This window comes from Rhinopithecus bieti, unplaced genomic scaffold (genome assembly GCF_001698545.2).
Source record: "Rhinopithecus bieti isolate Rb0 unplaced genomic scaffold, ASM169854v2 scaffold_22745, whole genome shotgun sequence".
Taxonomy (NCBI): domain Eukaryota; kingdom Metazoa; phylum Chordata; class Mammalia; order Primates; family Cercopithecidae; genus Rhinopithecus; species Rhinopithecus bieti.
Genome location: NW_016810815.1, coordinates 427,142 through 449,349, shown reverse-complemented (window position 1 = coordinate 449,349; position 22,208 = coordinate 427,142). Strand labels below are relative to the sequence as shown.

Sequence of the window (22,208 nt, the reverse complement as noted above, 5' to 3'; positions counted from 1 at the left end):
TTTTGGGCCTTTAAAAGTTGTCCTTTTTTTGCCCTTTTTTTTTACTTTTTTTTTTTTTTTTTTTTTTTTTGAGAGAGAGTCTCACTCTCTTGCCCAGGCTAGAGTACAGTGGTGAGATCTTGGCTCACTGCAACTTCTGCCTCCCAGGTTCAAGCAATTCTCCTGCTTTGGCCTCCTGAGTAGCTGGGATTACAGGTGCACGCCACCATGCCTGGCTAATTTTTGTATTTTTAGTAGAGACAGGGTTTCGCTGTGTTGGCCAGGCTGGTCTTGAACTCCTGACCTCAGGTGATCCGCCCACCTCAGCCTCCCAAAGTACTGGGATTACATGTGTGAGCCACCACACCCGGCCCTTTTATGACTTTAAAGAACAAGTTCGCTCCAGGTTCCCAAAAGGGCACATTTTGGGCTATTCCAAGGAAAACCATGCCCCCCATTACTCTTTGCCATTGCTGCCTCTGGGGTCCTTCAGAGAATTTCTAGAGAGTAGCAGAGGTCACCTAGGGCCCAAGTGGCCCTGACTCAGGTTCTCACCTGGTGTGTGTGTGCATGCAGTCCACACTGCGTCGCCGGAGCAAGCCGGAGCGGAAGGAGCGCATCAGCGAGCAGACCTACCAGCTCTCACGGTGGACTCCTATTATCAAGGACATCATGGAGGTCAGTGCTGGGGCGTGGGGAGGAAGAACCAGGCCCAGGGCCCTCGGATTGTCGGCCTGGATGCTTCCAGCTTCACTTGCTGCGAGGTGCCACTGACTTCACAGGTGCTGCCTCCACTTGAGGATTCCCATCCAGGCCTCCTTCAGCCCTCATAGCGCCCCTTACCCTGCGGTTTATGAAGAGCTGACAGACTGTGAAGCACAGTCCCAGATCTGTTTGTCGTTATGTCTTGGAGGACTCAGCTCCTATAACAGAGACCCCTCTAGGGTGCCGCATCCAGTGGGGCCCAGGTGCATCTCAAAGGTCAGATGAGTGACATCATATCTCCACACAAGTGGCTCAGCACACCTCCCCAGGGCAGCCCTGCCTGCCCTGCCCTGCCCTCCTCCTATTGCTCCCTACCTGAGCCTCCACACACAGCAAATCAGACTCTGCTCCTCTGGCCAAAGCAGCCCCTTGCCTGGCATGTTCTCACCCTTCCACCTCCCTCCCCAGATCCTGCTTTCCATCAAAGCCCCTCTTGAATCTCACCGTTTCCATCTGCTGGCCCACCTGTCTGAGCACTCAGCACATGGAGGCCTCCCCTGGATTCCTTAGTGCACATGTGCCACTGGGTGCCTCGGGTCGCCTTTTTGTTTGTTGGTCCTGTCCCCTCAGCTGCTGTGTCGTCTGCACAGAGCCTCTAGTGCAGCAGGTGTTTTTGCAGTTGTTGGCTGGAAGGTGTATAACGTGGTCGCCACCACCGTAGCCCTGTGGGGTCACTCCCTTCTCTCCTTGTAGCGGGAAGAGACCCTGCATAGAATCCCGCACCACTGGATCTTTCCAACTTGATTGGTGAACAAAACTAGGGTCTAGAGAATGAAGGGGTTTTTCTCGGGATCCCTTAGTTAATTCCTGGCAGCCCAGGTATTCCTATTGAATTGTACATTAATATAAATGTATTTTAAATATATAGAGTGAGTCAGCTCCCATTTTTAAAATCCACAAACTAAAAGGATGGGTGAACATGAAACATCTAGAAACCAATTATATCTCTTTGCTTATTGGGATAGCCAACCCCTCTGTCTCATTCCCTCCTTTGTTCTCTGCTCCCTTTTGCTCCCCCTCCTCTCCAGTCCCCTAAAGAGACATGTGTAGGCTTCATGTGGGAGCTGTAAGGAAGAGTGTGGATTTCTAGGCAGCAGGAGGTAGATGGTGAGAGTCCACCCACCAGATAATTAGACACTTGAAAAACGGAGTGGGTAAGACTCCTTTGTGCAGGAGAGACTGCTTGTGCCTGGTTTCTACAAGGCTGATGGCAAGTATCAGGAATTTATTGGACAGAATGCATCATTTATAAAACCTCACATAAATTATGAAAGTGAATAAACTGGAAGAGAAGCAAGAAAAAACTTCTCTTAAAAAGCAGGCTATTGGCCAGGCGCGGTGGCTCAAGCCTGTAATTCCAGCACTTTGGGAGGCCGAGACGGGCGGAACACAAGGTCAGGAGATCGAGACCATCCTGGCTAACACGGTGAAACCCCGTCTCTACCAAAAAATACAAAAAACTAGCCGGGTGAGGTGGCAGGCACCTGTAGTCCCAGCTACTCGGGAGGCTGAGGCAGGAGAATGGCGTGAACCCGGGAGGCGGAGCTTGCAGTGAGCTGAGATCCGGCCACTGCACTCCAGCCTGGGCGACAGAGCGAGACTCCGTCAAAAAAAAAAAAAAAAAGCAGGCTATCTCAGTGTAGCAGACAGTTACAAAGCATCTGCTATAACTGAGCCCTGTGCTAGGCACCTCTGGCCGCAGGGAAGGGAGCTCTGGTTGCTGTAAACCTGGCCATGGCTTTGCCAAGTGACATGTTCTCCAGATCATCTGGCCTTGGTTCCCGTCAGCATTTTTCAGACAGATGGCAAGCTAATATCTGTCTCTTTTCCTTCTAGGACACTATTGAGGACAAACTTGACACCAAGCACTACCCTTATATCTCTACCCGATCCTCTGCCTCCTTCAGTACGACCGCCGTCAGGTAGGTAAAAATCCCTGAGCAAGGACAGCGGGGCCAGCTCTGGTTGGATGTCAGCTCTGCGGCAGTCCCACTGTGTGGCTATGTGATCTGCCAGAACCCTCTCGCTGCTGCTCCCCACAGCTGCAGCGTGGGCCAGGTCTGCACAGTGGCCCCACGGCCCTTCCCCCTCCAGCATCCTGTTCCTCTCTGATTCATCCCTCACACCTCCCTCCCTTACTCCGCATCAGCCATGCCAGCTTCCTCACACTTCTCGAACAGTCAGGCCCACGTCTGCCTCAGGACCACTGCACTTGCTTTTCCCTCTGCCTGAAATTATCTCTCCCCAGATATATCTGCATGGGTTGGGCACAGTAGCTCACACCTGTAATCCCAGAACTTTGGGAGGCCAAGGCGGTTGAATCACTTGAGGTCAGGCATTTGAGACCAGCCTGGCCAAAATGGTGAAACCCATCTCTACTAAAAATACAAAAATTAGCTGGGCATGGTGACTCACGCCTGTAGTCCCAGCTACTCAGGAGGCTGAGGTAGGAGAATTGCTTAAACCCGGGAGGCAGAGGTTGCAGTGAGCCAAGATTGCATCACTGCACTCCAGTCTGGGTGACAGAACAAGACTCCGTCTCAAACAGACAAACAAAAGATATGTCTGCATGGCTTGCCGCTTATCTCTTTTGGTCTTTAATCAAGTGTTACCTTCTCCAATCTTGCCTCACCACCTTGTTTAAAATTGCAGCGCATCAGCGTTCATAGCTTTACTCCTGCAGTCCAAGTGTGGAGCAGCCCACATGTCCCCCAGCTGACGAGTGGGTAACACACGTGTTCTCTCCACACAGTGGCTCCTCAGAACAGTGAGGGCTGAGCACGCACTTGGGATGGTAGAGTTATCAGCTCGAGAGGGCAACCCTGGCACTGCAGCTGTACCACTCCTGGCACCCCAGGATGTGCACGTCTCTGTCCCTCCTCTCCTGCTTTCCCCGCCTGTCTTCTCTCTTGCGTCTCCTCTCTCTGTGTTCACTTTTGGCCTCAGCTGGGCCAGAGGCCTGTGGCAGCCTCTGTGTCATTGTGCAGCCCTTCTCATGGCAGCAGAGACAAAACGAAAATTGCCAAACATGGCATAAAATGCAAAATCCCCAGTAGCGCCACAGTCAGGCTGGGTGATGAGAACGGGATGTCAAATGATTGCACAAGGAACGAAAGTGACCGTGAGATTCTCTGTTGGCCCAAATGGTGCCCCAGGCTTCTTCCTGGTTTGGAAAGTGACTGTAAGGCTGTCATGAGTCAGGAAGAAAGGTGATGCATTGCAGTGGCCAGAAAGGACTTGCTCCTTTCATCTCATTTTTCTCATTTTCTTAACCTGGGAACAACCCATTTTTTCCTATTTCTCAGTCAAAGGTAAAGGCTATTGAAGGAAACCCGGGGACAGAGGGAGGCCCCTCTGGGAGCAGCCCCACCACTGAAGTACTCTTCTTGCCTGGCTTCGCCGCGATTTCCAGAAGCCAGCTCAGGGATGGAGAAGCCTCCCTAGTCGTGCCTGGACAGGGTTCCAGGGCTTCCCTGTGCTTGGCCCTATAGCACAGAGCTCTTCATCAGACCAGGATTTGGGTTCACTTCCTTCTCCCTACCTCCCCATTCAACGACGACCTTTTGGTCAAGGCCTGTGTCTCCTTGGGATGTGGTACTGGGGAGGCCCTGGCCTCCAAGAGGCACTCACTCAGTACATGTTTTCAGGGGATCTGTGTGCCAGCCTGAAGGCAGATCTTAGACTGTCATCACTGCGCACTGACAGCAGAGTGTCCCAGGCAAGCTCAGAGGCATGCATGACTTGAGGTAGACGTCTGCATAAGCCTGTAGCAGGGGGATGCTACTGAACTTGACCCAGCAAAATGTCAGAGCTGAACTGATCCTGTCTGTCGCCTGCATGTTTCTTTTTTTTTTTTTTTTTTTTTTTTTTTTTTGAGACGGAGTCTCGCTCTGTCGCCCAAGCTGGAGTGCAGTGGCCGGATCTCAGCTCACTGCAATCTCCACCTCCCGGGTTCACGCCATTCTCCTGCCTCAGCCTCCCGAGTAGCTGGGACTACAGGTGTCCGCCACCTCGCCCGGCTAGTTTTTTGTACTTTTTAGTAGAGACGGGGTTTCACCGTGTTAGCCAGGATGGTCTCGATCTCCTGACCTTGTGATCCACCCGCCTCGGCCTCCCAAAGTGCTGGGATTACAGGCTTGAGGCACCGCGCCCGGCCGCCTGCATGTTTCTAAGAGTGACAAGGTCACAGCAGCACAGGCGTTCATAGTGACTCTTCTCCTGGGAACCAGACCACTTGAAAATTGCATTGCAGTGAAATTCAGCCAACACTCACTAAGCATCTACTCTGTTTGGGGCACAAGTGTACAGACCTAATATGTAAACAAACCACTGGGGTATGAAGCATTAGATGCAGTGAGTGCAGATAAACTGACTGACATATGCACTCTCTCTCTCTCTCTCTCTCTCCCCCTCTCCCTCTCCCTCTCCCTTTCTCTCTCTCTCTCTCTCTCTCTCTCTCTCTCTCTCTCAGCGCCCGCTATGGGCACTGGCATAAGAACAAGGCCCCAGGCGAGTACCGCAGTGGCCCCCGCCTCATCATTTTCATCCTTGGGGGCGTGAGCCTGAATGAGATGCGTTGCGCCTACGAGGTGACCCAGGCCAACGGAAAGTGGGAGGTGCTGATAGGTGAGTGGCCATGCTTCCAGTGGAAGGCGCCGCCGCATCGCACCTCAACTCCATTCCACGCTTTGGTGTCGCATTCTGTCATAGACTCCCTTGACCCACAAAACGTAGTCTCTGTGGACAGCAGAAGCTAGGGGCCAAGGGTTCCCTCCTTCATCTGCCCTGCTGCATCTCTCAGTGGAAGGCAGCCTCATGAGGTAGGAAGTGCCTGATCGCAGGGTCTGGCAGACTCAGGCTCAGATTCCTGCTCTGCAAGTGGGGGACCTTGAGCAAGTGGCTTGAGCTCTCCAACCATTTCCTTACTCAACAAAACGGGATCAGTAATACAGCATTGAACTAGGCCCAAGATGAGGTCTGTCAGTTTCCTGGCATTGGCCTCATGCCCAGGCAGAAATGGGCAGTGAATGGCAGTCAATCGCTGCCTTCTTCACTTGTCAGGTGGAGATGGACGGACAGCTGTGAGCAGGTGCTGCCTGAAACTACTGCCTGACCGCTGGACTCTGCTCAGGGCTCCCCCAGCCACCTCCAACCACTTTCTAGCTCTGCCATGCCCTTTCTCGTATTTCCTGTTCATTTTCCAAAAGAGAGGAAGCGACTTGTAGGAGCTGACTTAACGCAGCAGGAGTTTTTTCTCCTTTTCTTGCCTTTGGGGCTTCTATGATGTTTAGGGCTGGAAGAAGATGAATGAGCTAAGAAAAGTCTTACTTTCTCCAGATGCCTCCCTTTTTGTCCTGTTTTGCACTTAACAAAATGGAGGGAACCCACCAGCCTGGGGGGCCTCTCAACACTGTCTGGCAAGAAGCTGTCATGTTCACTACCCTGGCTGGGCTCTGTTCTCAGTGGAAACAGGCTCACACTGAGCAGGAAGAGGCCAAGGCTCTTGGCCTCCATTTGGAAAGGGGTATGCTCCTCACCCAGTGGGGAATTATACTCTCCAGGACCAAGGATGGCTTCTCAGGCCACTTACACATGAACTGCTGCAGGGAGAGGCCCTGAGCTGCCCCGGCTGGGAGGCATTGCTGACCTGCCATAGGTGCCCACCACTGGTCTTAATCCCAGGCACAGTCATTATCTCAATAACAAGTGGCGGTTTTATACCTCCAATTTGGGGTGAGTAAGTCACAGCACCCCCCCCACAAGGTATCCAAGTGAGCAGACTCCATGGACCAGTCCACATGGCTGTTCCTGGGTTTTTCAAGATGGATCTGGGGCTGTCAGCCACCTCTCTGAGAGCACAATCCAGTGGGGAGACTGTACCTCCCCACCGCAGCCCTCCAGCTTCCCATGTCAGGTCACCAGCTCTCCACATAACTGTTTTTCCTCCTGTTGTGTAGCCCCGGTGAGAAAGCCCTCTGCTCCCTGCTTGCATATGTGTTGCATGAATGTAGGGAGTAATTCTGGAGCTCAAACACAGCTTTTCTGGACAGAAGCTGTCACAGCCAGGCTTTGGGTGTAAATCTTCCCCTTCATCTTTAGACCTGACTTGAGGTTCCATATATTGGGAGGTGGGAACCTGGGGGTATGAAGTTGCCCATGAAGATTCATGGAGGGGCCTCGCACAGACAGCTGACATCCACTGTGTTGCCTCCCCTGCTTTGTGCATGCCAGCCGCCTTGCTGCCATGTGTGTGCGTGCACGCTTGTGTGTGTGCGCTTGTGTGTGTGTGTATGCATGCACGCATGTGTGTGTCTTGCTTTCTCATACCTCATTGACTGCATAAAACGTAGGCCTAAGTTGGCATGTTCCTGTGACGTACCTTTGTTCAAGCAGTCAGCTGGCCTCTGTTCTCCCACAGGTTCTACTCACATTCTTACTCCCACCAAATTTCTCATGGACCTGAGACACCCCGACTTCAGGGAGTCCTCTAGGGTATCTTTTGAGGATCAGGCTCCAACAATGGAGTGAGAGCCAAAGAAACAAAGTAAAAGCAGCTTATTACAGAAAAGAAACTCTTCCACTCTGAAGGGCTTTCTTTGATTATTCCGTCACTCTTTTTCTTTATTTCTTCCTTTTTAGTTTATTATTTATTTGATTTTGTTTCAACAAGAAAATGCTTGCAGTTCTCAACACCGATTGAAAATGTGTCCAGTGCTGCCCTCACAGCCCTGCCATGAACCCTCCGGGCTCCGACCTGCTGGCTCACTCATGCCTTGGGTTCCACACTGCTCAGTCAGACGCCTGCAGGCCGCTGGGTGGAAACCAAAAATGATAATGACTGCTGTGAACAGTTGTCAGAGAGGGAGCTGGAATTCTGGGGGATGCCTGAGGCACAGTGCCCAAGCCTGCTGGTCTGGGATGAATTTGTGGCCCCCACAAGGAATTTAAAGTGTCCTGATTTTGCTGGGTGTGGGGGTCTGAGAGTGAGGCCAGTGGACATTCGGGGAACACCTTGTCCAGGAAGGCAGGTGGTGGTGGAGATGGCTGGTCATGAGGGAAGCTTGGCAGGGAACACAGAATAGACCCCAGGTCAGTGGCAGCTGGACAGATGGTGTGAATACCTTTTTCCTAGGACAGGCACTTCTCAAGGAATAAGTGATAAGGGGTAATTGGGTCACAGGCCGCCATCTCCTTGGGGAGCTCCAGTCTTTAGTGGGAAGAGCTTTTGTTTCATGTGCCTCTGTAGGAAACAGCACTTAACAGTCATTTGCTCTTTTAGTAATTACTTTTAATTCTGTGGATCCTTTCAAGAGTTGAGTAGTCATACCCCTCTCTCTCCCACTGAAGTCCCTTGGTAAGGTCTGAGAGCCTTTCAGTAGCAATGTATTCTTCTTTTTTTTTTTTTTTTTTAAAGATGGGGTCTTGCTGTGTTGCCCATGCTGGAGTGCAGTGGCTCTTCACAGGTGTGATCACAACACACTGCAGCCTCAAACTCCTGGCCTCAAGAGATCCTCCTGTCTCCACCTCCCGAGTAGCTAGGACCGTAGGCCCACACCGCTGTGCCCAGCATAAACCTATTATTAATGCTCTGTGTGGTTTTAGAGAGCGTCTTCTGTCTCCCACCAAGCTTGTTACCCAGAACCTGTTGTCTGCTTAGTAGACTATCCAAATTTTATTTTATTTATTATTATTATTATTTTGAGATGGAGTTTCACTCTCGTTGCACAGGCTGGAGTGCAACGGTGCGATCTCGGCTCGCCACAACCTCCGCTTCCTGGTTTCAACCGTTTCTCCTGCCTTAGCCTCCCGAGTAGCTGGGATTACAGGCATGTGCCACACGCCCGGCTAATTTTTTTTTGTATTTTTAGTAGAGACGGGGTTTCTCCATGTTGGTCAGGCTGGTCTCAAATTCCCAACCTCGGGTGATCCGTGTGCCTCAGCCTCCCAAAGTGCTGGGATTATAGGCATGAGCCACCGCGCACAGCCGACTATCCAAATTTTGATCTTCAAAATTGTCCTCATTCCCTCCTCTGTCTTTCCATCCTTCAGATATGATGGGACCCTCCTATGTGTTTAAATGGCAGACTTCCATCATCACATCGGTGACTCCTTAGCTTGTTATACATTCTGTCATGAGGCCATATTTTGTGTACCTGATTTTGTGTATATTATTGACAATGGACCCTTGAAAAGCCCCTTCACCTGAGCTGAGATGTGGCCCAGTGAGTCACAGAGCTTGAGTCCCCTGTGAGCAGTGGAGAGAGACCTGGACTCAGAGCCCGGAGGACTGGCCTCTACCCCAGCTCCTCCATGGGCACCTGTATGGCTGTAGGAAGATAACCTCGCTCTCTTGGCCATAGCATAGGAGCACAGGGAAGCTGGATCGCAGTGCCCCCAGGCATGCAGGAGCTCTGACATTCTGTACATTCAGTGATTATGATTTGTGCCTCAAACCATGCAGTCCTGCCCACTCTCTCACTCTCTGGTGAGCCTCACGGGAATGGCCCATCAGAACCTTGGCTAGGTGGCATCAGCAGCTGCTTGTGTATGTAAGGAAAATGATGCTTCCTCCTAAAGGTAGGAACAGAAGGCTACGCTCCTTATCTCCTCCTCTCTCCCTTCCTTGACATAAACATCAGGGCAGCAGTGTGCTAAGGAACTGAAAGTAGTTGGGAAAGCAGAAAGTGGACCTGGTTATAGCCCTGGGCTATAGCTCCCATCCTGCCTGGGCTGGCCGTCCCTATAAAGCAAGGCCAGTATGTGGTGAATAAAAGCCATTCTTAAAAAAAAAAAAAAGTCATTCCTTAGAAGCACCTTGAGGGGTTGTAAATCAGAGACATCTGGTTCTGTGTGCAGACTGCAGGTAGGTGGATGGATTTGCTGCAGTATGTATTTTAAGACTTCTAGAAAGACAAATGTTCAGTCGAGTCTGCAGCAATACCAGACCACTTGCAGCATCTGAAAGAATCACAGGCTCAAACTGCAAAAGCTCCTGCTAGGATGAGTTCTGGGCTTCCCTGCTTCAGAACAAGCTGCTGCTTTGCAGAGTGTTTTCCTTTGCGTTGTATTTGATCAGCACAGTAGGTCTCAGCTGCCATCAAAACAAAGAGAAAAAGTAAACAGACTCCGTATATTCCTGGCTTCTGAAATCATTTGCTGAGTGGTGTTGGGTTTTAGAGCATTCAGTTAAGCAAGGCACAGAACCCTAATACCAGTGAGGTCAGAAAGCAGATTAAGGTCTGACTTGCCCTCTTGTGTTGTGATCGGCCAGGTGACCAAAGTGCAGGACAGTGCAAACCGTCAGAAAACCTGAGTGTCCTAAAGACCAGCATTGTGACAGCATATCTTTTGTGTCTTTTTTCTTTCTTTTGAGTCAGGGTTTCACTCTGTTACCCAGGCTGGAGTGCAGTGGCATGATTTCAGCTGACTGCAGCCTGGACCTCCTGGATTCAAGCGATCCTTCCACCTCAGCCTACCTAGTAGCTGGGACCACAGGCATGCGCCACCACGCCCGGCTAATTTTTTTGTGTTTTTGGTAGAGACTGGGTTTCACCATGTTGCCCCAGGCTGGTCTTAAACTCCTGAGCTCAAGTTATCCTCTAGCCTTGGCCTACCAAGTGCTGGGATTACAGGCATGAGCCACTGCGCCTGGCCCAACATGTCTTTTAAGAGAGGATGAGTTTTCCTGCAGCAAATGAGAGGGTTCCTAGCAGACACCGTGCATGGGTGATGGTGCCACACCCTCTCTTTCCTCTCCCTCCTGTAGCTGAGGCTGGCTCCCCCGAGGTCAGGGTTCACCAACAACTCTCACTAAATCCTCACCAATCCCTCCACATTGTCTAAGAAATGAAATCTTTTGATTAGATTTTCACCTCTCTGCTCTGGTTGGTTTATGATAAAAGTACTCTTCACTGGGGAGTACCCAAGAGATTGTCAGAAGCAAATGAGAGAGAGCTGAAGACTGGATCAGATCTTTGTAGTACATGGGGGCCACTTGGGAGAAAGTTTGAGGGTTTTTATATTGATTATTTTGCTTCATTCCAGATTGGGATCAGGTACGTTTCATTTTTCTTTGGGACTCAGATTTGAATCTGAATTCAGGCCCACCTATTTCCTGGCTGCTATTTAAGCATCCACTTGCCCATCCCCTCCCCTCCCCTCCCAGGGGCCACAGGGTCCCGAGAATCAAGAGCCTGGAGGCACTGCTTCTCCTGTCTGTGCTACCCACCCTGAGCAAGCACCTGACTACTCTGGCCTTCATGTGTCCCATGTGTAGGATGAGAGGGGAGGGCCGGATCCCAGTTTTCCAAACCTGGCTGATGATCATACTCACCTGGGCTGCTCTTAAATGTACACGTTTTCTGGCACCACCCTGCATATTCTGAGTCAGTAGGTCTGCTTCAGCCAAACTCAAGAATGATTGGACCAGCTAGCCTGCAAGAACACTTTCGGTTTTCAGATTCTGTCCGCATAGAAAGAAGGATTTTGTCCCATCAGAGCTTGCTGTGTGTGGCCCACAGCTTTGAAAACATGTACACAGTCATGTGGATGGGCCTCAACTAGTTTTTAGAGACCACTGTTTACATTTCATAATCTTCCAGTTATAGGGACTAAATAGGACCCTCAGAGCAATAGAGCTCACTTGCTGCTCTATTCTGGAAAACCAATATGGTCAGTCATCTGTGGATTCAAAATAAGAACGTGCAAAATGTGGATTATGGACTCAGCTTAATTTGCAATGTTTATAGTGGTGAGAAGCTTGACCAATTTATTAAAACAACACGGATGATTGAGTGTGAAGAATTGGCTTTCTGATGGCCAGCATTTACACCAGCTAGTCTGGTTCCCTTAAAGAAACGACACAGGTGAAGTTCTAGGCCCATGCCTGTTGCCGAGGCGTCACTGATTGTCTCCAGTACTCAGTCCTAGAATTGTTCTTCAGTCAAGACTGGGAGCAATGAATGGTCAGTGATTAGATAATATCAGAGACTTCTAGTGCATTAATTCCCTAACCTCTGTCTGACCTCCCCCAAATCCTAGATTTACATATCAGCAAAGACAGGGAGGACTTTGGAATCAGCATCTGATCAGAGGAACTCCTTCAGATGCATCCTCTAAGATGAGTCTGCCCTGTTATTTCCTGGAGTCATTTGGATGGCTAAGGAGGGCCTCGGGGATGTTTTCTCTGGCACATGCGCTCCTTGCTGTTGCCTTTAACGAGGAAGCTCCCAAGCAAATCCCCACACTCTGCAGGACAGGCCGTCTTTCAGCATTTGGACATGTGGGCTACATGGAGTTGCAATTTGGAGGCCCCCCATCCTGGCCATGGTTCACTCTTCAGAGTCTGGGGCAAGCCTTGTAATGTGCGTCCTTGCTCCTCATTTGTACATCAGCCTTTGGCCTCTTTTAGGACAAGCAGGAGGAGTGGTAAGGTCACAGAAATGAGTGGACTTCAGGAGAAAGGAGTGCTATAAAGAAGCCCAGGGACACACTCCTGAAACCTGCATCGCATTTGCTGAAGGAGCCTCGGGTCTGCAGAATAATGAGTCAGCTTTCCAGCACAGGGCCCCTGCAGGCCGCATGCACAGGGCATCCATCTGAGGACAAGTTCCTTGCTCAGCCAGGAGTGGGCAGCTGGGGCCTGAACTGCAGAGAAAGGGATGTTGGAAGAACAGAGAGGGCTTTCCAAGTTTCTGCTAGTCTGGAGTGACCAGGAAGGGCTGCAGTTCCAGCAGTCTTGGGTCAGCTGAGCGAGTAGTCAGCGGTCAAATGCATAGGGACCCTGGTATTGGAGTCATGCCCAATGAGCCAGCCAAAGCCTTCTTTTGCCTGCCCTTGAGGTGAAAATCTGGCATCCAGTGGTTTCTGCTCCCATGAAGGCCCATTCCTTTGCCACGTCTCCAGGGAGGCACATTTTCAAGTACGGGTCTCTTTTGTTCCGTTCTTCTCTCCCACCAGGACCTTTCTTTGAAGCGCACTGCTGCATGTGTGCGGGCCTCATGCTCACCCACACACCACCCCAGTCACCTCTGTTCTGTTTAAGTCCATGTCCAAACCACACGACCCATGCATCTTTTTTTACTGCACTTACTAGATCTCTCTCTCTCTCTCCTTATGAAAAGACTTTTCATTTATTTTATTTTATTTTGCAGTAGAAGTATATCTAATTCCATTAGCTTAAATTTTTGCAAGCATTTCTAATCTCTTACAATACGCGGTCTCTGCAAGGTAAGGCCTCAGGTCCCCTGGCCCTTTCCCTCTCACACCTGAGGTCCCACCCACCAGGGCAATACCAACTGGCTGGCTCCCAGAGGTCAGTGGATTCTCCCAGGGGGCTTTGCCTGTCAGCATCCTCTCCCAGGCACTGTGCTTTCCACACATGGTCCCCCTACCAACTCTGCCTCCATTTTCAACCTTTCCCCCTTGCCATGTTTGGAATTTCTCTCCCCGGCTTCACTTGGAGTTTAAGAGTGAATTAGAAATGCAACTGCCCATCACCTGTAGATGGCTCTGCACCCTGATGGCCAGGCGGCTCGTTCCTTGGTGCAGCCTGGGAGCCTGCCTGAGCCAGAGGATGTGTTTTGTTTATCCACAGCCCCCGAATATCTCCCAGGCCTATTGCAACGGGACCCCAATCCCAACCCCCGCTCCCCTCCCTGCTTCCACTAGACCCAGACCAGGGTGGGGGAGGGGGGTGGGTGCAGATCTGGCAGTCAAGCGCAGGAAAGGAAAAGTGTTAGAAATCAGAACTGGCAAGCTCACTGTCTTCTCTGCCTCCTCCAGGATCCACGCACATCCTCACCCCACAGAAACTGCTGGACACGCTGAAGAAACTGAATAAAACAGATGAAGAAATAAGCAGTTAAAAAAATAAGTCGCCCCTCCAAACACGCCCCATCCCACAGCGGTCCACAGCTTCCCACCACCGCCCGCCTCAGTTCCTTTGCGTCCTTTGCCTCCCCAGCCCTGCACGCCCTGGCCGGCACTGTTGCCGCTGCGTTCTCGTGTTCAGTGATGCCCTCTTCTTGTTTGAAACAAAAGAAAATAATGCATTGTGTTTTTTTAAAAGAGTATCTTACATATGTATCCTGAAAGGAGAAGTTCATGTGCAGTTGGTGTGCAGCAGGAGAAGTTTCTGGACTGTTAGGATGAACGGACGCCTCCTCCCCGTTATTTAAGATTTATGACCTTGTACATAGCCCTGGGTGACATGTGCACATTGCTTGGGTGTGGAACGGTAGAAATGTGGGTATTTTTAAAACCTTGTTTGGGGTCGCTCCTGTCCTTGTTGAGAATCATAGAGATGTCTGTGTTCTTGGAGTATTGCACGCTGAGGACTAATCTGTTATCTTCATTCCAGTCTCTACCCCTCAGTGCCTGGTCTCATCCAAATAACCTGGGAGGTGATCATCGGGACATCTCAGGAGGTCCGAGGTGGAACAGACCTCTTTGCCTTTCCCAGTGTCTCATGCCCCCAGGGGTGTGGCTGTGGGTGGAGGCTGGGGTGTCCGCACGAAGCCAGGTCAGCGTCCTCCTCCACAGCCCGTAACTGCCTCCTCCCCGGCCTGTGTCCACAGTGCTGTGATCCTGAGGGAAGTCCTCCAGTCTAAGTCACAGTGCCCCGACAGGTGAAAAGCAAACTCCTGCTGGGAGCCTCCATCTCTTTGGAAAAACAGTCCGGAGCCTGTGGCCCAGGCCCTTCTGTCCCCAGGCATCACCCCAACAGCTCATTTTCCCTAGTCAGCCTTCGTTCAAGGGTCAGGAGTGAACCAGAACAGATGGGTTCTGGAGGTACCTGAACAGAGGGTTATGGCTGTGGAGAAGGTTCTTGGCCCATTGGATTCACACAGACCCTGTACCCTCTTGGCAAACATCTTCAGTCAGATTATCCTCAGTTTCAGATACTTCATAATACCTTATTTTGTGTCGTGTGGGGTCATACGTCATCGTGTTTGTAAGAGAAGATGGTCATTTTATTCTCTGTATAAAACTTAGCTCTAAAGCAGAAACTAAAGCAGCAAATGCAGGAAAGGCTGTCTCGCCATCCTCAAGACTCAGCAGCTCTCATTCTCCAGTGGTGAGCACACCATTTGTCCTGCTGCTGTTGTCGTGAAATATAACAGTGGAAGTCACAAAAATGTCCCCTGCCCAGCCCCCTCGCCGCCCTTGACCTCCCGCAAGCCATGTGTGTATTACTCGTCTAGTGATGTCCTCGCAAAGTGCTGTACACGAGCTCGGCGCCACCTCCACCTCTCTTTCAGAGCCTGCTCCCCGCCCTCTCCGCTCGCTGCATTGTGGTGTTCTCTTCTCAAGGCTTTGAAATCTCCCCTTGCACTGAAATTAGTCGTCAGATCTCTCCCTGTCTCCCTCCCGACTTATACGACCTGATTTCCTTAGGACAGAACCGCAGGCACCCGCTCCGGGTGTCTTACTCCCGCTGCTTGTTCTGTCCCCTTCCTCGGACCAAACAGTGCTCATGCTTCAGGACCTTGTTTGTCGAAGATGTTGGTTTCCCTCTGTCTGTTATTTATATGAAAATAATTTATCAAAAGGATATTTTAAAAAAGCTAGTCTGTCTTGAAACTTGTTTACCCTAAAATTATCAGAATCTCAGTGTTTGAAAGTATTGAAGCACAAACATATATCATCTCTGTACCATTCTGTACTAAAGCACTTGAGTCTAATAAATAAAGAAATCAGCACCCCTTCCTGGTGTCCAGGGGCCTGTAGTCTGGCTTTCCTTTGGGCAACAGAAGGAGAAAGCTTTTGCAGTAGTTCATCACAGAGGAGGCGGCCACCCCGAGCTGTGGCATGGAGTCAGGTCCCCGTGGCTTGCATTAAATCTGTAGCTGCCTCGCACTGGGGACTAGCCATGGAACTTGTCTTGGGCCTCTAGCTGCAACAGGACGCTGCCTAGAGATGAGGCCATTCTTCCACCGCGTTTCTCCTTATCTAGAATGCCTGCCTCCCTCCTTCCCTCCCTCCCTCCCTCCCTCCCTTCCTTCCTTGTTGGAATTACAGGCACCCACCACCATGTCCAGCTAATTTTTGTATTTTTAGTAGACACGGGGTTTTGCCATGTTGGTCAGGCTGGTCTTGAACTCCTGACCTCAGGTGAGCTGCCCGCCTCAGCCTTAGAATGCTTTTCTAACGCAGACACTGCGGGGCTCCATCTTTGCAGATGCTCCCTCTCCAATCATGTGGTGCCTGTGTATTTAGGGCACGCAGTGAGGTCACTTCACCAGCATTACTCCTCTCCTCCGCTCCTGCTGCTACACCATCCACCCTACGTGTATAATGAACTTCTCTCCAGGATGGAAGCTGGTGCGTGTCCTGCTTGTCTTGGAACCTGCTCATGACCTGAGAAGACTGCGGTGAGGTGGGCCCAGCTCTCGGAGTGGACCCTAGGTGAGGGTTGAGGCCACACAGGAAACTCGCTAGAATGCTGGGCCCAGGGGAGTGAGACCCTTTGTAGGGACTTCTGTCTCTACTTCTTTTTCCCATCATTCTCATTCTGGTCCTGATCTCCTTTACGGCACTGAGAAAGCTACCAACTCGGCGGCAGTGGGTGGAATTTGCACCACCATAGCCTACTATAGTTTGGTGAGACATGTCTCATGAGGAGGTAACAACCATTGACTGACCATGCCAGGCCCGTCAGTTACTTGCCTGTTAGGCAGATCCTCTCCCATTCTACAGATGAGGAAGCTGAGGCTCAGAGAGATGCAGAAATTCAGAAAGTTCACTCCCGACACCCATTGTCTTGTTGTTGTTTTGAGGCTGGGTCTCACTCCCTTGCCCAGGCCGGAGTGGAGTGGCCCAATCACGGCTCATTGCAGCCTTGACCTCCCGAGCTCAGGTGATCCTCCCACCTCAGCCTCTCGAGTAACTGAAACCACAGAACCACAGGCACGTGCCACCATGCTCAGCTAATTTTTGTATTTTTCTGGAGAGACGGAGTCTTACTGTGTTGCCCAGGCTGGTCTTGAATTCCTAGGCTCAAGCGACTGGCCTGCCTCAGCCTCCCAAACTGCTGGGATTACAGGTGTGAGCCACTGTGGCCCCCATTATCTATCATTAGTTAGTTCAGCAGCAAACAGAAGGTTTTGGAACGAGATCTAAGATTGGAATTTTAAAAATTCTAAATTGTCCTAAGCCAAATTTACATTAAAGCAAAAGCAGCACTGTTTGCTGCTTCCTGGGATCATCTGTCCCTCCAAGCTCATGGGAGTGGCTTTCTAGTATCTCCCTGGTTGTTGCTGAAGTCTTCTGTCCCAGCTTTCGTCACCTCTCTCCGTTCCACCCCTTCACTGCCACCCAAGAGCAAATGAGTGTGGCCCTTTAGGTTCTGGGCCAAAGCCCTGGTCCTTCTGTGTTACCAGCAGAGATGGAACCCACAGGCTAAAAAGTCTCCAATGGTGTTAAATATCCTTGGAGGAGCAGGGAGTTCCAAAACAACCGAAAGCACCAACTGAGCCATTCTAAAGCCACGTCTGTGAGCTGCAGCCAGGAACTGTGCCTCTTCAGAGGCCCTGGTCCAGGCTGTGGGGCTCAGCAGAGACTGCCAGGGGCCTGTATACCCCCCACCAAGCATTTGTTCCTGAGGAAGCAGAAGGCCAGAGTGGTTAGGAGCAGACTTGAGCATCAGCACACCTGGGTTAAATCCACCCTTGGCTTCTTTCCACATGATCCTGACAGGTGACTCTCTTCCCTCCTGTACTGCCCGTGGAGGCGGGAAGCTGAGCCCAGCTCCCAGGAAGCACAGTGAGGGCTCAGTCATTGATGATGATGATGGTGATGATGAGTCCAAGCCAAGCCTGGGGAGAAAAGAATAAATAAGTCTCATAAATTTAAAAAAGCCCAATGCTCATCAACAAGAGAACAGATAAACTGCACATTCACCCAATGGTGGGTTTAAGGCAGTTAAAAATGCATGACACACAGTTGCATATATCCACATGAATAGATCTCAGACACTTGACAGTGAGTGAAAAGAGCACAGAATGGGAGGATACAGACAGGATGGTGCATTTATATAAAGCTTCAATGTTGCAGGCTGAAAGAGTGAGGGTCATGATGAACTCAGTATCCTGGAGCCTATATGAGTAAACAGCAAACTGTTCTCATAAATGCAGAATGTTGGCAAACTGACAAACTGCATCTGCCGCCCAGAAAGAATGCAGAGGGCAGTCATGCCCTAAGCGCCGTTTGCTTGTGATTAGGTACATCTGAAACCTGTTAGCAATAATGTGAACCTGTGATCAATTAAGTAGCTGACCAGTCATTACCTCCTCCTCCCTGCTCTTTCTACCCCGTAAATACGAAGGGCTGTAGAAGTTCAGAGCTGCTGCTTTTGCTCACTAGAAGCAGGGAGCCTTCTTCTTCCCCCGACCACTTCTTTAAAATAGTTTAAGTTTTCATTTCTGCGCTCATCCTTCATTCAGTCCCATAGTAACCTTGGCAAACCACGGCACTTCAGAACCTCATAAAAAGCACCATATATTGCTTGTGGATACATATGTTGTAAATGTGTGAAAAGACGTGTGGAAATAACATACCAAAGTCAGGATAGTGACTGGCCATGGGGAAGGGATGGTTATTATTGTTGTCTTGTATCTTCAATTTCAAATGAGCCATGGGCTTAAAAGTGCTTCATTGAATAAAAAAAAAAAAAGTATTAATACAATCATTCTGATTGTGGTTATACATGAAGGCCAGGCACAGTGGCTCATGCCTGTAATCCCAACACTTTGGGAGGTTGAGGAGGGCGAATCACTTGAGCCCAGGAGTTTGAGACCAGCCTGGACAACATGGTGAAATCCTGTCTCTACAAAAAATTAAAAAATGACCCTGACATGGTGGCATGTGCCTGTAGTCCCAGCTACTCAGGAGGCTGAGGTGGGAGGATCACCTGAGCCCCAGAGTTCAAGGCTGCAGTAAGCTGTGATTGTGCCACTGCACTCCAGCTGGGACAACAGCAAGACCCTGTCTCTAAATAAATAAATAATACATGGCACTTATTATGTGCCAGGCACTGAGTGCTTTATATGTGACTTGCTGAATCTTCTCAACAACTGTATGAGTTAGGTGCCATTATTAGCCCTACTTACATATGGGGAAGCAAAACCACACAGAGACAAAGCAACTTGGCTAGGGCCCTCCAGTTAGTACATGGCAGAGACTAGATTTAAACACAGCCATCTGACTCCAGAGCCCTCCACTATCAGAAAAACATTATCAGCTGGGTGCGGTGGCTCACGCCTGTTAATCCCAGCACTTTGGGAGGCTGAGGAGGGTGGATCACTCGAGGTCAGGAGTTCAAAACCAGCTTGGCCAACATGGTGAAACCCCGTCTCTACTAAAAATACAAAAAAAAAAAAATTAGCTGGGCATGGTGGTGGACACCTGTACTCCCAGCTACTTGGGAGGCTGAAGTAGGAGAATCACTTGACCCCGGGAGGCAGAGGTTGCAGTGAACCAAGATTGTGCCATTGCACTCCAGCCTGGGCAACAGAGCAAGACTCCATCTCAAAAAAGAAAGAAAACATTCTCGGCATAAGCAGACAGTGGGATTCCAGTGTGAATAAAGAGTGTGAATACAGAGTGTGAGTCTGTATAGGCTGGAACAAATGACTCGTGAAGGATGATGATTTTACACAAGCAACACAAAAGAAGAAAAAGAATGGAAATAATGTGGTACAATAAAAATTGGATTTTCCTGGGCCAGTGAGTTATACCTGCCTGGTCCCCTGTGCATTACCTGTTATAAAAGAACATCGTCAAAGAGTGGATGAACACACTGAAATATTTTAGTTATTTCAATTAAATATTTCAATCAATTTCAAATGAAGCACAGTAACCTAGTCCATAAGCCAAGCACATTTTTCCAGACCAAGCACTAAAGAATACATTCTAGGGCCGGGCGCGGTGGCTCAAGCCTGTAATCCCAGCACTTTGGGAGGCCCAGACGGGCGGATCACGAGGTCAGGAGATCGAGACCATCCTGGCTAACACGGTGAAACCCCGTCTCTACTAAAATACAAAACTAGCCGGGCGAGGTGGCGGGCGCCTGTAGTCCCAGCTACTCGGGAGGCTGAGGCAGGAGAATGGCGTAAACCCAGGAGGCGGAGCTTGCAGTGAGCTGAGATCTGGCCACTGCACTCCAGTCCGGGCGACAGAGCGAGACTCCGCCTCAAAAAAAAAAAAAAAAAAAAAAAAAAGAATACATTCTAGAATGAAATTGATGAATTCCATGGCTAAAGGTTGGGAAGAAACCCAAACTACAGAGACAGTGATCTGAGTTACACTCCTTGGAGTACAAAGTGGCACCAACTGTTGCCAAGAAGCTTGTAAAACCAGCTACTGCTGGCCAGGAGTAGTGGCTCACTCCTGTAATTCCAGCACTCTGGGAGGCTGAGGTGGGCGGATCACCTGAGGTCAGGAGTTCAGGACCAGCCTGGCCAACATGGTGAAACCCCATCTCTACAAAAAATATGACCTCCAGCATCCTTTGAGCAGATGACACTGTTGGCTGGTGGCAAGTGTCCGTGGCAGACTATGTAGAAGGATGCTGTCAACACTTGTGGTCCCTCTTACAACTGGGTTGAATGGTGTGGAGCAGGATTTGAGTCTCCTCCTGGTGGGAGCGCTGCCTCTTTATGAAGGGGAAGTGCTCAGATAGTGCTTGCTCTGTTTATCATTAAAATCGTGTGCTCACATGACACCAAAAGCACAGACAAAACAAGAATAGGTAAATTGTTCTACTTCAAAATGTAAAACTACAATCAAAGGACACAATCTGCAGGGTGAAAAAGGCAGTCTCAGAGTAGGAAAAACTGTTTGCAAATCACATATCTGATAAGGGGCTAATACCCAGATCCAAGAACTCCTATACTCAACAACAAAAAACAATCTGACTTAAAAATGGGCAGAAGTTGGGCATGGTGGCGTGCACCTGTAGTCCTAACTACTTGGGAGGCTGAGGGGGCAGGATGGTTTGAGCCCAGGAGTTTGAGACCAGCCCAAGCAACACAGCAAAACCTCGAATCTATTTAAAAGTAAATGAAATCAAAACCAAGAAAAAATGGGCAAAGGATTTGAATAGCCATTTCTCTAAATAAATTATACAAATGGCAAATAAGCACACAAAAAGATGCTCAACTTCACTAATCATTAGGGAAACGCAAGTCAAAACCACAATGAAATACTACCTCGTACCTATTAGAATGGCTACTAGGAAAACAAAAAACAGGCCGGGCGCCGTGGCTCACGCCTGTAATCCCAGCACTTTGAGAGGCCAAGGAGAGCAGGATACATGAGCCCAGGAGTTCACGGCCAGCCTGGACAACAGAGTGAGACCTCATCTCTACAAAAAAAGTAAAAGAGCCGGGCGCGGTGGCTCACGCCTGTAATCCCAGCACTTTGGGAGGCCGAGGCGGAAGGATCATGAGGTCAGGATATCGAGACCATCCTGGCTAACACGGTGAAACCCCGTCTCTACTAAAAATACAGAAAATTAGCCGGGCGAGGTGGCAGGTGCCTGTAGTCCCAGCTACTTGGGAGGCTGAGGCAGGAGAATGGTGTGAACCTAGGAGGAGGAGCTTGTAGTGAGCCGAGATCGCACCACTGAACTCCAGCCTGGGCGACAGAGCAAGACTGTCTCAAAAAAAAAAAAAAAAAAAAAAAGGTAAAAGAAAAATTAGCCAGTCATGGTGGCACATGCCTGTAACCCCAACTACTTGGGAGGCTCACCTGAGCCCAGGAGATCAAGGCCGCATTGAGCCATGATTGCACCACAGCACTCCAGCCAGCGCAACAGAGACCCTGTCTCAAAAAATAAAAACGGGTGGGGCAAATTCCTACCTATTCTCTCTGAAGCACGTGTGCCCCTCCCTATGGATATAGAATCCCTGGTTCTAGTGGGTAATGGTATGGGGATCCATTACCTTCTCTGTTTCTAAGAAAAAACAACAAGGCCGGGCGCGGTGGCTCAAGCCTGTAATCCCAGCACTTTGGGAGGCCGAGACGGGCGGATCACGAGGTCAGGAGATCGAGACCATCCTGGCTAACACGGTGAAACCCCGTCTCTACTAAAATACAAAAAAATTAGCCGGGCGAGGTGGCGGGCGCCTGTGGTCTCAGCTACTCGGGAGGCTGAGGCAGGAGAATGGCGTGAACCCGGGAGGCGGAGCTTGCAGTGAGCTGAGATCCGGCCACTGCACTCCAGCCTGGGCGACAGAGCAAGACTCCGTCTCAAAAAAAAAACAAACAAAAAAAAAAAAAAAAACAAAAAAAAAAGAAGAGGTGGGTTAAAGGTCCTGAATTAGCCGCCCCTGGAGCTGTCCCTGTCCCAGCAGCGGCCTCCCACAAGACCAACTTTTTTTTTTTTTCTTTTCTTTTCTTTTGAGACGGAGTCTCACCCAGGCTGTAGTGCAGTGGTGTGATCTCGGCTCACTGCAACCTCT

General features: G+C 50.0%; 1 protein-coding gene across 1 annotated transcript in view; it reads left to right on the top strand.

Annotated features, from left to right (window-relative positions):
• The window catches only part of STXBP1 (syntaxin binding protein 1), a 91,278-nt gene extending 75,819 nt beyond the window's left edge, over nt 1–15,459 (top strand). The window contains exons 16-19 of the mRNA XM_017892819.1: nt 556–657; nt 2,581–2,666; nt 5,216–5,370; nt 13,528–15,459. Coding sequence (XP_017748308.1) covers nt 556–657; nt 2,581–2,666; nt 5,216–5,370; nt 13,528–13,610 — 426 coding nt within the window. The 3' untranslated portion in view covers nt 13,611–15,459. The remainder of the gene's footprint in view (nt 1–555; nt 658–2,580; nt 2,667–5,215; nt 5,371–13,527) is intronic.
• The last annotated feature ends 6,749 nt before the right edge of the window (nt 15,460–22,208 follow it).